General features: G+C 48.9%; 1 protein-coding gene across 6 annotated transcripts in view; it reads left to right on the plus strand.

Annotated features, from left to right (window-relative positions):
* Window positions 1-14,371, plus strand: part of KMT5B (lysine methyltransferase 5B) — a 49,988-nt gene extending 35,617 nt beyond the window's left edge. For 5 of the 6 annotated variants that reach the window (XM_045854814.1, XM_045854813.1, XM_045854809.1 and 2 more), the window contains 2 exons: window positions 4,792-4,988; window positions 12,005-14,371. In XM_045854814.1, coding sequence (XP_045710770.1) covers window positions 4,792-4,988; window positions 12,005-13,482 — 1,675 coding nt within the window. In that variant the 3' untranslated portion in view covers window positions 13,483-14,371. Of the gene's footprint in view, window positions 1-4,791; window positions 4,989-6,003; window positions 6,263-12,004 lie in introns of those variants that run through there. The other variant, XM_045854815.1, reaches the window with a different exon arrangement.
* The last annotated feature ends 991 nt before the right edge of the window (window positions 14,372-15,362 follow it).

Below are 15,362 nucleotides of genomic sequence, written 5' to 3' on the forward strand. Positions count from 1 at the left end.
GCCTGTGTAGGCCACGCTGCCCAGCAGACCTGGGCTTGTGCAACCCATTTCGCATGCCTTGCACTGCCCTGGACACCACCGGTCTGGACTCATTCGGTGCTCACAGCCATCCTGTGAGAGGGCAGTAGTGACTGCCCCTTGCAGGGGCGGAAACTGAAGTACTGAGCCCCGGTCAGCCTAACTTCAGAGCTCTCATTCTTTTCACGTCATGTTGCTTTTGCAAATAGGAGCAGTAGTACTGGTTAGTGCTACTTCTCCCCTGAAGACACCCAGCCTTAGTCCTGGATGGGCAACGTGGTGGGTTCCGCAGAGGCCTCGTTCTCCTCTTCCTGGGTGGCCAGAGGTTTCCCCGGGTTGGGGTGGGGGATAACACTTACCTTTTTCTATATAAAAATGGCATGAACATTGGTTGGATCTTAGACTAGTCCCCAAAAAGACCCTTTAATCTATGAAATAACTTAACTATAGTTGATCAGTGCTTTGAAATCATTGTACAGAGACAGCACAGTGTAGTGGGGTAAGTGCCTGGGACCCGGGGCAGACTGCCCGGGCTGGGTCCCGGGGCTCTGCACTTCGTTCGCCCCAAGGTCTGGGCAGCCCAGCCGCTTCTGTCCCTCAGTTCCCTTCGGTGTCTGCAACGTGAGGAGAGCTCTGGGACTTAGTCCGTAGGTTTGCTGTGAGGGTTAAATTAGTTATTTCACATAAAGTGTGTAGAACAGCACATAATTAATACTCAAATATTAACTATAAAGTTGCATTCTGGTTTCTGGTTGTTATTAATAGAAATGCCAAGAAGTCAGAGATTTTTATCTCTTTTATTTACTCCTATATTCCAGAATAGTACCTGGCACATAGTAGGTGCTTGATAAACATTTGCTAAATGAATGATTGAATGGAGCAGATGATACGCTAATAAGGTTTTAGAGGCAGTCCTGAAAGTGTAACTACATACACAAGATTCCAAACCAGCCCTGAAACAACTATTTTACTCATTCAGAGCTGCTTGTATCATCATGTTCCTTAGGCGTGTTAATTGTCGTTATTGAGCCCTGGTTTCTCCCGGGTCATTTGGGGTCATCCCTCCTACTTCATAGGCTGCGTATGAACAGTAGGTAGAAACGTGCAAGTCCTTCCCAAGTGGAAAGGCCTCATACACAGAACAGTATGCATGGCTGTTGTCACACTGTGTGAGCAGTTTGATCTGAAGCTTGGCTGCAAATAGGGTTCAAGTTCTCAGGAACACCAGTTAGATGAGAGGATGAGAGTAGTCAGAGGAACTCATTCAGTTCTTCATTGGATACTAACTGAACAGCTACTTTGTGCTGGGCCTGCATGTGCATGATAAACAAGACTAATAAGCACAGCGCCAGTCGAGAGGGCAGTGTGTACACACATCCGTACTCACACGGTGCTGGGTGCTGGAAGGCGAGAAGAGGGGGCCCAGGGAAGGGCAGAGAGGGGGCGGAATTTTACAGAGACGCTGAAGTAGCAGGTGAAGTGCCCAGGATGCATCGCATGCCTGCGTCTGGGCTGTAAGTGCCCTGACGCTGCAGCGACTGTGGCGCGTTCCCCATCAGCACTGCAGATTTCACGCCGGAAATTGGAGGGGTAGAATCTGATGAGGGGCCAACTCACTGTAGAGCTTATGCAAAAGTATGTTTGATAGCCAAGAAAATATTTCTAAAGTAAAGGGAGATTTGCCTTAACAGATATTAAAAAGATTCTATGAAACAATTGTAATCAAAACTTGATGATATTCACTGGCCAGAAATGGGCAGGTAGGTAGGAGGACACGAGTGGAGCCTGAAACAGGCCAGCACGAGGGGGCAGTGTATCCCATCTGCCCGCGGGCGTCCGCGTGTGCCGAGGGCTGGCCTTCTGACTGCAAGACTGACTGGCGCCCCGGGTCCCGCCTTGTTCAAGGGTCAGCTGTCGATCGTTATGTGTCTGGAAGAAAACTGAGCTAAATTCCGATCTCGCACTATATAAAAATAAATTCCAGATGGGTTAAGAATTTAAATTTCGAAATACAATGCAAAACTATTAGAACAGTTTAGGAGAATATATGTTTAACATTGGGTTAGTAGTAGTCTTTTGAAAGAAGACAAGAAATGGTAAATACTGAAATTTTGAATGGCTGAAAATAAAGTCAAGGACAGACGATGAACTGAAGGGGGAACGGTACACACACGAAGGGTTAGTACTGTGATAACAGAAACTCCGGCGAGCTCACAGGGAGAGACAGGCTCCAGTAGTAGAGAAAGGAGGGGGGTGCTGCACAGAGCATGAGGACCAGAAGCAGGGGAATCAGAACAACCAGGTATTCGTTTTCACCATCAGTTGGCAAAATTTGAGGGGCGCGCTGCATACTGCTGGTGAGAACGTGGAGAAACAGGTACGATGTTATTAGGACCATGAATAATAGCTGTAACCTTTTGGGGAAGGAATCTGGCAACGTGTGTCAGAAGTAAGTGTACCACTTACTTGGCAGTCAGTCCCACTTGGCAGACTCTGTCCTCTGGAAATACGAGCACTAGCTCATGGATTCGGTTTCAAGAGCAGCACGGCAGCCGTGTTCATGGTGGCGAGCGGGAAAGATAGCCTGCAAGGTTCAGTGTCCACAACCTTTAGAACGTGTTCTATTCCAGTTGATTTGCCTGAGCCGTGACCATGGTAAAGCTGGTTGCTGAGTGAACGCGTGTATTATCCTGCTGACTCGGTTCACTGAGAAAACACCGACAACGAGATAGGTGTGCAGACGGGGGCACAGAGGTGGGAGCGGAGGTGCCGGCAGGTGGGGAGCACTGGCCCCTCAGGGTTGCGGGGCTGCCGGGGGTTGGGAAGCACCACCGGTTTCCGCCTTTCAGGTGTTGCTGTCCTGGGCGGCGATCTGGCTCGCTGCAGCCAGCGCGAGCATGTGTCATGCTCCTAGGTTAGAGAGAAGAGGCGCGGGTCATAGAGAAGCAGGTGAATAGTAGAGTTTTACTTAAAAAGAAAAAACCTTCTAATTTCCAGATAAAATAATCCCACTACAATAATTTATTCTGTGTTTAAGCATAATTTTTTTAAATAAAGTCACTGGCTATATAACCACGCCTTTATTTTTTTTAATGTTTTTACAAAGATATAGTCATTTATTTATTTATTTATTTTATAGAGAGGGAAAGGAGGGGGAAAGAGAGAGCAACATCACTGTGTGGTTGCCTCGTGTGGCCCCCACTGGAAATACGGCCTACAACCCACTGAGCTATGCCAGCCAGGGCTTGTGTTTAAGCATAATTTTTAAGTGTAGCTCATCTTTCAGAAATGTTATGTGTTATGGTAAAAGGACAGGGACTATCTGAAAATAATTTATTACTTTCTTTATCCATATAAAATGAAATGGCCTTTGGGATTTATGGATTTACTTTCTGAAAGTATTTTGGGGTGGAGTTGAGTGTAATTGGTTGCCTGGCTTGGTGAGAATTTCCAATGTACTTTCTGAGCCAAAGAATTGAGGCAGTCCCACAGTAAGTTTTTTGTTGTTTTTATAAATGCATTAATAAAAATTCTAGGTGCATTCTGTGAAGGTGAAGAAAGCAGAAAGCAAGAATTCTCACCTTACCAAAAATAGTTTCCACTTTAGGGTTAGGTCTGTGCTTCCTAGCATTAAGAGTTAGGAGGGTGGGAGAGAAAAAAAACTCTTGTTGTCCCTTAGCAAAAAGTCACACACTCGTTGCTTGGGAGGAGAAAGTCCTGAAGGTCACACGGGGTCTTGTGCAGGCAAGACTGCTTTCGCACCAGAGGTGTTCGCAGTCCGACCGCAGGGTCGGAAGCTGTTACTACTTGGCTTTCTTCTAACAAGCTAAGGCCGACGGAAGGCAATTTTAGCCCAGCAGATTTCTCACTTCTTAAATGCAACAGGTAGTGCTTTTTTTAAAACCTCTTTAGTGTATAATTCTTTTGCATAGAGCTGAGTAGAAATTTCCCTTTATACACTGAATAAAGCAAAGATTTGCAAAAACAGATTCATTTAGGAAGTTTAGGAACTCTCCTGTTAAACACCCTCACTTGAGAAGAATTTACATAAATACGAATAGTTAAAGCAGGTTAGAAATTATTATTCTTATCCTGTGGTAAAAGCAAGTCTTTTAATTGTGATGTCTTCTGTTTAGTAACGTTTTATTAACTTGATTACGGTCATTTGTTTATCCAGTAACTCGGAAGGAATGACTTGGCAGGGTTTTGTGTTCCCAGACTCAGATTCTCACTGAGACAGCCTCGCCTTCTGGTGCGGGATTTCAGTTGGGGCTTGTCGTGTCGAACATTAAGTTCTATCGAAATAATGACTTAATTTATGGAAATTGCCTGGTTTCTTTTTTTAATTTCTTAATTCTCAGTTTTTAGTAGTGTAGTGTTAAATTGTGTAGAACAAGGCTGGAACATAATTAACAGGTGGGTTATTTAAGCCACAGTGTAGACCACAATGTATTTCTGTATGTATACAGAAATAGTAAATTTCACCAACCAGTTTTGAAATTGAAGAATCAGTCATTTATTGTTTTCTTCACATAATTCTACAGGGTCCAGTAGCTTCTCGCGGGCGGTTAGTGATCGACAGCAGTCATAACACCTTGTTGTTGTTAATTTTACATAATATTGAATCTCTCTGGCGAGCCCTAGACCTGGCAGACCCCGGGGGTGGTGGAGGCCCCTCCGCTCATCACGCCTGTGGACCGGATGGGCCTGGAGCCCGCGGCCTGTGGTCCGTAAGTACGCTGCTCGTGTGACGTGTGCTCTTTTCTCTTTCAGACGGGGAACTGGTGCTTTTAAATCCAGAGTGGGACTGCCTGCGCCTGCTCCTGTTATCAATAGCAAATACGGACTCAGAGAAACAGATAAACGTTTAAATAGGCTTAAAAAGTTAGGTGACAGCAGCAAACATTCAGACAGTCAGTCTGTCAGCTCTAACACTGATGCAGATACCACTCAGGAAAAAAACAATGCAAGTAAGTAAGGGACCTTTGATGAGCATATCTTTTTGGGGGTTTTTTAAATGTTTCAACACAGTTTGTTTCCTGAAGTGTGTGCTTCAATAGTTTTGATCTTTTAAATATTGAGAGACACCCTGGGTCTTCAGCAACATCACAAGGTTCTAGAATGATCCACCCACAAAAGCAGTCTGTATCCCTCCTGCAGATTTAGTTGGCTTGTCTAGACCCATTGCTCTGCTTTTCCTGACTACTTGGTAACTGGATCTTCCATGCTTCATCACATGCCCCAGGGTTGTCTTATGTATCATGCATGTGTCATGTATGAGACATACTGTGTATGGCATGTGTTTGTGTGTGTATACGTGTTTGAGAGCAACGTTCTCGAGGTGTTAGCTTCACTGCAGTGAAGCGGCTGCGAGCAGATGGGATGGGGCGGGGCCACACGGGCGCACGCCCAGCCAGCTGTTGGGACGGCTGAGGGACACGGGGTTCAGAGCTTCTGGCTTCCGGGTTTACTTGCCTTTTTCAAAATGAACTGACCCAGTTCACCGCCAGTTACCAGGATTAGATTGTGATAAAGGAGCATTTTAAATGTCCCTGCACTGTGACATATTAGCTGCTACCAAAAAGCAAGGTGAGAAGGAGAAAGCAGCAAGCTTTAAGATGCCGGTTGTGGGGGTGGGGCCCAGACCTAATGGAACTGAGAAAAGAATGAAGAATACAGAGTGAAGAAGGAAGGGAAGAAAGCCTAAGCAAAGAAAACACATCGTCTCGGAGCTCCGAAGTCCTGGGACCGTTCTGAACGCTGCTGTTTTCCGCCTGGGTAGCACCGACCTGCTCCGGCTGCACTGAAGTGGTGGGCTCTTTGGTCTGGCTTCTCCCTGACGGGGGTCGAGTTTGAAGGTTTTGCCCTGGTGACCCCCAGAGTCTGCCTGTTTGGGCACTAAATGTTCATAGATACTTCTAGGCACCTGAGTATCCTCTGAGACCTGGTTATTTTAGGCTCTTCTCCCTCTCTTCACGTTTTCAGCCCAGCACTGGGTGCTGCCCTCCCTTGCAGAAAACCCCGAAGAAAAGGGAAAGTGTCTCCCGTGATGGCGAAGGTCAATGCCGTGAATTCCCGAATCTGCCTGCTGCCGGGAGTCAGAGGACAGACGCCCCCTCTGTAGTGTAACAGTAACCCTGTGCACCTAGCCCCGCTCGTAGTGTCCGGAGTGCACGAGACGAGAGCAGTTAGTCCGTCATTCGCTGTGGACTGTTGGTTCTGACAATAAATGCAGCGTAATCAATGCTTGTTTTCTGAGTCTGGTTCCTTGGTGGCACTGGAGACGTGTGAAACCTGTATGTGGAGACTGCCCCGGCGCTGTCCCCATTGAGTGGCTCTGGCATTCCAGGGGGGGTTTGTGTTTTTATGCATTAACTGTGTTTCCAGTGTAAAGATTCTCAATTCGGTACACCACAGTTTAAAAGATTGGAATACAAATACTTTTCGGAAGGTGTTGAGTGTACTATACTATGTGAGCATCAGGGAATATTTATCAATAAACCAAATATTTTTAAAAAATTTTTTAAATTTATTTTTAGAGAGAAGGGAAGGGAGGGGGAGAAGCGTCGATGTGTATGAGAGACAGCGATCGATCCCCTTTTGCACACCCGCAGCGTGGACGTGGCCCGCAGCCCCGGCTCGTCTGGGATTTAGCAGCTGACGGGAACTGCTTTCCTTGAGCAGCATGTGTATTCTTTTTAAAGAAACATTTCTGCCTAGTGGAAAGAAAAATTATTTCTTCCGTGCAGATCCTTTTTCATAAGGTAGATGAGAGCCACAACCTGACGGTTTGCTTTAGCGTCCAGAGAGGGGAGAAGGGAAGAAACCAATCCTTACAAATTCACTTCACAAGCCTGAATTATGCCGTTATTGGAAGATTCTGGTTTTTTAGGTCTCTTGTGGCTTGATGTGGGCAGTGCCCTGATACAGGATGTGTGTCACTGCAAATGCCACAAGTTGGGACAGGACCCAGGAGCCTTGGCCAGTGCATTAAGGCTCTCTGAACTGAGGAGAGCCTGTCCTGGAGGCAGGGCTGCTTGCCACTTTCCAGTCTCGCCCGCCACAGGTAGCGCCCCCCAGCCTGAGCGCGGGGGTCTGCATCAGGTCCTGGCCCAGGGCCTGTTCACGGCAGCCGTGGTCGGTCTGTGTTGGCCACGTGAGGTGGGTGCTGCTGGCTCGGGTTCTGAAGTATCAGCTGTGTGTGATCCTTGTACTATTACCTCGGTTCACACCGACAGCGTGTGTACCTGGGGCTTCCCGCCCGGACGCAGCCCTGGCACTCGGGAACCCTCGGTGTGGTTCGGCCGCTCTCGTGTCTGGCCGTAACTCCTGACACCCGTGCAGGGCTGCCGCGTGATTTTGAGGACACCCGGAAATGACCGCGATGGCCGTGCTGTGGCTCCTTTGCCCGTGAGTTGGGCCTGGCATTCCTCAGAGGCAGGGCCTAAGAGCTTGGGGTCTTGCCCTGCCTGGCGTGGCTCAGTGGCTTGAGCGCCAGCCTGCGAACCAAGGGGCCATTGATTGGGTTCCTAGTCAGGGCACCTGCCTGGCTTGCAGGCCAGGTCCGCACTGGTGGGCACTTGAGAGGCAACCACACATTAATGTTTCGCTTCCTCCCTCCCCCTCTCTCTAATAAAATTAATTAATTAATTAAGTCTTTTTAAAAACTTGGGATCTTGAACCATAGAGCTCAGTGGAGATCCCATCTCTGCCCTTCGCCAGATGGACAGTCTTAGGCACACGGGTCCTGTGAGCGTGGTTCTCACAGAGGTGTAATGGCTCATCAGAGAATGCTTGTTAGCACTGAGGTCATGCTTACTTGGCCATTTGCATAGCACCTGCTATATTATAATTGCAAAGAATGTGGCTTCTCCTGAAATCACTGTCTAGGTTTATGCATTTGGGGCTTTTCCTGGACAGCGGGGAAGAGAGTCACAGATGGCGTGTCAGTGCAGGCACCGGGGCGGCCACAGTCAGAATCCTTAGTCTCTTCTTTTTCAAAGATTTTATTTATGTTTAGAGACGGGGGGGAGGTAGGGAGAGCGGGGAGAGACGTTGATGTGCGAGAGAAATGTCCATCAGTTGCCCTTGCGTGCCCCGAACTGGGGACCAAGTCCACAGCCCAGGCCTGTGCCCTGGCCAAAGTCGAACTGGTGACCACCTGCTTTGCTGGATGACGCCCAGCCCGCTGAGCCACACTGGTCAGGGTGGAGTCCTCGGTCTCGCGCCTCAGTCACTCTGCTCTCAGTTCTGCCCGGCTTGCGTGTGTGTGTTCTTTTTTAACCTTCGACTTGACACACCTTTTAGCTGGACTTCTGAAGAGAGAATGCTTTTTAGGCAAAATGAGAACACACTGTAACGACATAAACCTAAGTGGAATCTCTGTTGAAACCATCTGTAGCCTCGAATATTCTGTTTTGTGCTGTTGCGAACACACACCCAAGTGCTTTGTGAGTGAGTCACTGCTGTCAGCTAACAGTGACTCCCTGGGAAAGCGGGGTTCTGGGGGTAGGCGGGGGAGCTGGGACCCAGAATCCCCGTAAAACAAGACACTTTTAAAGGGTCAAAATAGGCGCCCAAGGAAAGGGACGCTCAGGCGTTGTGGGCCTTACAGCAAGGGCTTCCTGTCCTACATGGAGAGTCACGATGGGCTCCCTGGGAGAAGGGTGTTCCTCAGTTGAATCTTAAAGGAGGTGAAGCGTTGACCAAGTGAAGCATATTCAGAGGAGGGGGGATTTTATTTTTGAAAAACAGCCCTGGCTGGTGTGGCTCAGTGGACTGAGTGCTGGCCTGCGAACCAAAGGGTCGCCAGTTCAGTTTCCAGTCGGGGCACATGCCTGGGTTGCAGGCCAGGTCTCCAGTAGGAAGTATGTGAGAGGCAGCCACGCACTGATCTTCCTCCCTCTCTTTCTCCCTCCCTTCCTCTCACTAAAAATAATAATTTAAAAATAGATATTTTGGGGCCCTTGCTGGTGTGGCTCAGTGGATTGAGTGCCGGCCTCCGAACCAAAAGGTCGCCAGTTCGATTCCCAGTCAGGTCCATGCCTGGGTTGTGGGTCAGGTCTGCAGTTCAGGGTGTGTGAGGAGCAACCCGTGAATGTTTTTCTCGCACATCAATGTTTTTCTTATTCCTTTCCCCTCCCTGTAAAATAAGTAAGTAAAATATATTTTTTAATATTTTTAAAATAAATTGGGGGGTGAGTGTAGGACTTATGTAAGTGGAGTTTGTCACGGCTGGACTAGGAGGCGAGAAAAAGGGATGTGAGCATGACTCAGAGTTGTGGACTTTATTCTTAGGGCGTTAGGTTAGTGTAAGGTCAAAAGCGCAGAAGCGACATGGTGCATGTACTAGGGAGATCATTTTGGCTGCATGGTGGGGAGCGGGGTGTTGGGGAAGCAGGAGCAGAGACGAGAAAGGGTAGAAGCTGCTGCCCTCGTTCAGGCAGGAGGCTGTGGCCGCGGTGGGGGGAGGTGGACCCCACAGGACATGGTGGTTGGCTGGGAGAGGCGGTCCGGGAAAGCAAGCACCAGGAACGCCCTCCCGGGGTCTGCTGGGCAGCTGGGCGGACTGTGGTGGTGCGCACCCAAATGGAGAAGTGTAGAAGGAGAAGCGGCCGTGAGACTTGATGGAGAGTTCAAGTTAAGCATGTTCGCCGAGGGCCTTACGAGACAGCCTCGGAGGGAGGGCCAGATGCCAGTGGGTGTTGGGTGAGAGGGATCGATGATGCAGGAGAGGTCGCGCTGGAGAAAGTGGTTCGGGAACTGCCCGCGGGTCGGTGGTAATAGCCGTGGGGCGTGGGTGCCTGTCACCCGGAGGCTGCTTTCCCAGAGGCCTGAGGAGTGCCGTCTCGGGGCACTCCCAGGGAGGGTGCTCTCGTGGACAGCCGAGGGGAGAGGGTTTTCCTGGAAAATGAGTGGTGAGCAGTGTCACATTCTGCAAAGGAAGGTAAGGGCTCCAAGCGCTCCCTGGATCTCACGACCCGGAGGCTGTCGGAGACTGGCCGAGGCCCTCAAGCCGCCGCGCACGGGCTGGGTCCAGACTTGAGGGGTGTGGCTGTGGGGAGCGCGGGGTGTGTGTGTGACGGTGATGTGCCGCTGGTGGGGGTGCAAAGCGGGAGGGGGTGGGGAAGGGGGGGGCCGAGTTGAGAACCGCTGACCTGGTCCTGGAGCGGCCCTTGAAGGGCCGTGGGCGGAGCAGGGGACCGCCACAGCCGCCCGGAGAGGACGGAGCGCGGAACGCCGGTGTGTGCCGACCTCCGTGAGCCCGTGTCCCCGGTCCGCCTCGGGGGAGGAAGCCCTGGGGGCAGAAAGAAATGGTTTAGCCAAAGAATTCCCAGAATATCCTTATGTTTTAAAAATAATTTTGAGCAAATGCTGTATCCGGTTCACACCAGTTTCCCAATGGAGCGGCATCCAGACTTGACCACTGTTCAGAAGGTAGCGGCCTGCTCGGGAACAGCGAGTCTCGGGCCTGGGGATCCTGCCGGCGTGGGGACCTCGGCGCCATTTAGGAGCCAGTCTCAAGTACAGAGCCTTCTGTTCCCGATGGCGCGGTCGTTTTGGAAAGCTTGTTACTCATTCTTGCTCTTCTCAATACAAACTAATGGTAGCTGATTGCCTAGCCATGCAGAAGGAACAGCAGTTGCCCGGCAACCCTCAGGCATGGAGCAAGCAACAGTCTCTGTCTGGCAGTGTGCTGGGCCTGCCCACATGCGTTGTTTTCCTTCTCCGTCGCCTCTGGTGAGAGGTGGTGATTGTTAGACCCTCTCAGCTTCCGTAGTGAATGAGGGGAAGGAGTATCTGGATGGGTGGGGGGTTTCAGATGGGGACTGTGGGAAGCTAGTTGAGGGGTCGGCTCACGTAAAGCATGGTATGTGTAGGTCTGGTCCCAGTGTACATGCAGAGAGAACAGCACCGGGGCAGGTCAGAGGCTCCCCTGGGGCGCAGCTGGGACTTGAGCCACGTATCGGCCTCGTGTAAAGCCCTTCAGCTGTCACCCCAGTTCTCAGGTGGAGGTTTTCAGTAGGATCATGGCGACCTCTCTGCATCCTTGACCAGAGGAAGGAAGTCGGAGGCCCCCCACCTGAGGGTAATTCTGGCCGCAGGCAGTCGAGAGAGGGACGGGGCCAAGTGAGTCCCGCTGCTCCTTTCAGCGCTGACGGGAGCGACTCAGTGCAGGTTTTGGGGTGATTGTCTCTTGGGGATACAGTGTGTGATTCTTAGGACCTGTTCTTGCTTGAAGCCACTGAAATAGAATTCATCTCTTTGAGCCCATTTGCAGTGTTTCTGTCCTAGATTTACTAGTCAAATAATATACTTACTTTGAGTTAATAAGCAATTGGATTTTAGAAACCTACTTTTTAAAAATATTTTTATTTTTAGAGAGGGGAAGGGAAGGACAAACAGAGGGAGAGAAACATCAATGTGTGGTTGCCTATCGTGCAACCCCTACTTGGGGCCCAACCTCACCTGCAACCCAGGCCTGTGCCCTGACTGGGAACTGAACCAGTGACCCCTTGGTTCACAGGCCAGAGCTCAATCCACTGAGCCGTACCAGCCAGGGCGAAACCTACTTTAAATGATTATTCTAAGAACTTGTGAAAGGGAAAAAAGCTATGATTTTTCCTTAACTTCAAATCTTTTATGTGGTAAAATAATAAATTAGGAATAGAAGTACTTCTGTTGGACCAGTATAGTGATGATAGATCTTAATCTATCATTGAGCATAGAGTGAAAACTAGTTACTTGTACTGAGCTCTTTCCCCAATTCAGAGGTGAATAGATGCTCTGTAAATTAGAGGCAGAGATTGGAAGGGAAACTGTGGGAACGCTTACGCGTAGGCAGTAACTAAGCTGGGGTCGTTCTGCCCTGTGTTTTTATAATCCGAAGGTCGCATCACCGAGAATCTGGTTTGGGGCATTGTTTTGTGTTACCAAGGCTGTTTTTCATCCTTTTTTTTTTTTTTTTTTTTTTTTAAATTTGCAGCTCCTAGCCGAAAATCTTCAGTTGGCGTGAAGAAGACCAGCAAGAGCAGAACGTTAACGAGGCAGTCCGTGTCAAGAATTCCAGCTTCTTCCAACTCTACCTCATCTAAGCTAACTCACATAAATAATTCCAGGGTACCAAAGAAACTGAAAAAGCCTGCAAAGCCTTTACTTTCAAAGGTAAAATTGAGAAATCATTGCAAACGGCTGGAGCAGAAGAGTGCTTCGAGAAAACTCGAGATGGGAAACTTAGTCCTTAAGGAGCCTAAAGTTGTTCTCTATAAAAATTTGCCCCTTAAGAAAGATCAGGAGCCAGAGGGACCAGTACAAGCCGCAGTGGCGAGTGGGTGCTTGACTAGACATGCCGCAAGAGAGCACAAACAGAACTCGGTGCGAGGGGCCCCTCCGCCCGGGGAGGGCGCTCCCACCACCTACACAACCAGGCGGTCCGTGAGGACGAGAATGAACTTGAAGGAGACCTCTGACATCAAGCTGGAACCAAATACATCGGACGGCTATGAAAACGGTTTGACTGAGCCTTGCCCAGACACTGGCGAGCAGCCGGCTCTGGCGGTGCAGGGCGAGGAACTGGCTCATGACACTGCACAGAGAGGGGACTCCAAGTGTCCTAAGAGTGACAGCAGCATCGCAAAGAAGAAGTCACGACAAGGAAAACTTGTCAAACAGTTGGCAAAGGCAGAGGAATCCCCTCCGGTGCGTGATCCTCCCGGAAAAGCCGGCGTGGTGCCTGATGGGACTGGACCCCTCTGCGACCAGGGCCAGCACAGCGGCACAGAGGGCGTGCCCAGCAGCTACTTGGACTGGGCCTCTGCGCCTCTGGATGGCGCGGTGGTGACGTCAGATAGCTTCAAAACAAAAGACGGCTTCAGAACTGCGAAAAGTAAAAAGAAGAGGCGGATCACAAGGTATGACGCACAGTTAATCCTGGAAAATAACTCGGGGATCCCCAAACTGACGCTTCGAAGGCGTCACGACAGCAGCAGCAAGACAAACGACCCGGAGAATGACGGGATGAATTCTTCCAAAATAAGCATCAAGTTAAGTAAAGACCATGAAAACGATAATAATCTGTATGTAGCAAAGCTGAATAATGGATTTAACTCAGGATCAGGTGGTAGTTCTACAAAATTAAAAATCCAGCTAAAGCGGGATGAGGAGAGTCGGGGGTCTTGTACAGAGGGGCTTCACGAAAACGGGGTGTGCTGCAGTGACCCCCTGTCCCTCCTGGAGTCTCGCATGGAGGTCGATGACTACAGTCAATACGAGGAGGAAAGCACGGACGGCTCCTCCTCCTCGGAGGGGGGCGAAGAGGAGGAGGACTACGAGGACGACTTCGAGGACGACTTCATCCCCCTTCCGCCGGCCAAGCGGCTGCGGCTGATCGTCGGGAAGGACTCCATAGATATTGACATCTCTTCCCGGAGGAGAGAAGACCAGTCTTTGAGGCTTAACGCGTGAGCTCTGGGCTCGCCGCGGCCCGGATGACTACTGTAACGAATGAAAAATTCCAGTCAGTTACTCCTAGGCTGAAACATTTGAGCACAGCACTTCTCTCGTCTCCTCACCTACCGGCATAACACCTAGCAAGTGTACAGCGTGCTGACTCCGGAAAGTCTGATTCGTGCACATTTTTATTGTACTTTTTACATAGCCTTCTTATGTGCAATTCTGAGTTAGCGATGAAGCCCCGTTGTAAAATAAAGGCTCAAGCAGAACTGTACAGTGACAGCAGCTTTCCACGCAGGACATTGGAAACGATAATGTGGCTACACAATTTTTTTTTAACTTGAAGAGCATTAACTAGCTCTTTAATATATGACTAAACAATAATTTAAAACAAATCATAGTAGCAGCATATTAAGGTTTTCTAGTATATGCTAATATCACCAGCAATGATCTTCGGCTTTTTGATTTATTTGCTCGATGTTGCCCCTTGGAGTTTTGTCAGTTCCACGCTGTTGGCTGGCCCGGGCGCACTGTGTGCGGCCTCGGTTGGAGGTCAGGTTGGTTTCTTTACAAAAAGAGTACAGTTGGCGTGCGGCGGCCACCTTGTCCGTGCATCGTATGGACGAGGTAGCAGAGTGCGGGATGAGTTTCGGTGCGGCGTATTTATTGCTTGTCATGTAAGTTAAAGACCTTGTATTTAACACTTTTCAATACTTTTAGATAAAATTGTTCTTTGCAAGAATGATTGGTGCTTATTTTTTCAAAAATTTGCTGTGAACAATGTGATGACAACAAGCAACATTGATCTGATGAACTACAGCTCTCTTAATTTGGGTCTTCAAGTTTTCTGTTGCACTTGTAAAATGCTACAAGGAATATTAAAAAACTCTATTCACTTTAACTTATAATAGTTTATGAAATAAAAACATGAGTCACAGCTTTTGTTCTGTGGTAACCTATAAAAATGTTTGTCTTTGAAATTCAATGTAAAGAACTGAAACAATGTATATGTTGTAAATATTTGTGTGTTGTGAGAAATTTTTGTCATAAGAAATTAAAAGAACTTACCAGGAAGGTTTTTAAGTTTAGAAATATCCATGCCAATAAAATAGGAAATTATAAATATATAGTTTTAAGCACTGCATCAGTGGGAGTTCTTGGCTTATGTTAGTTTATGTATGAAAAATATCAAAGAGTTTTTGACTATATTATCAGTTAAACAAAAAGAAGAGTCAGATTTAATTTGTTTTTGAAGCACTTTGAGAAGAGAAATTAATTTTAAGTAACTTAATGAGCAAAATTTTACTACTTTATGTTCAGTATCGGTCTTTCCTTTTTCTGGATTATTTTACAAATCGTCGGACACAGCGTCGGGGACTGAACCTGTGACAGGCGTTGGCGCCAGCCAGCCCGTTTCTGGAAAGTGTGCGTGAGCTCTCTGATGCACAGTGTTCCCCAGTGAGACCGAGTCGGGGCGTGCGTGTCGTGCCTGGCGGCGGGGTGGCCCAGGTGTCACCTCGCTCGGAGGAGGTGGCGGGTCACTCGAAGTCCCTTGGAGAAAACCTCCGTGCCCACGGTTGTCCTGGTTCCCACCAATGTTGAGATTCTGAGACGTTTAAGCTCCTTAACACTATGGCCAACAGGTTCCAAGTAGAAATTAATAACATCCATAAAAGTTGTTTAAATCGAGAGGTTTTTGTTTCCCTCCTTCCGTTCCTCAAGGAGTCACTTCTGTAGGCTTGTCCCATCCTCCTGTGTCACGGTGCAGTTGAACCCCTCAGGTACCCGTGTGGCAGCACGTGACCACAGCTTGGGTCCACCCAGGGTCCTCACCCGGGAAGCGGGGTGGCCCCCAGGGTCAGCCCGCTCAGCGCCCCACAGACCACGAGCTG

The sequence above is a fragment of the Phyllostomus hastatus genome, unplaced genomic scaffold (genome assembly GCF_019186645.2).
Source record: "Phyllostomus hastatus isolate PE091 unplaced genomic scaffold, TTU_PhHast_1.1 phas_scaffold_11, whole genome shotgun sequence".
Lineage (NCBI taxonomy): Eukaryota > Metazoa > Chordata > Mammalia > Chiroptera > Phyllostomidae > Phyllostomus > Phyllostomus hastatus.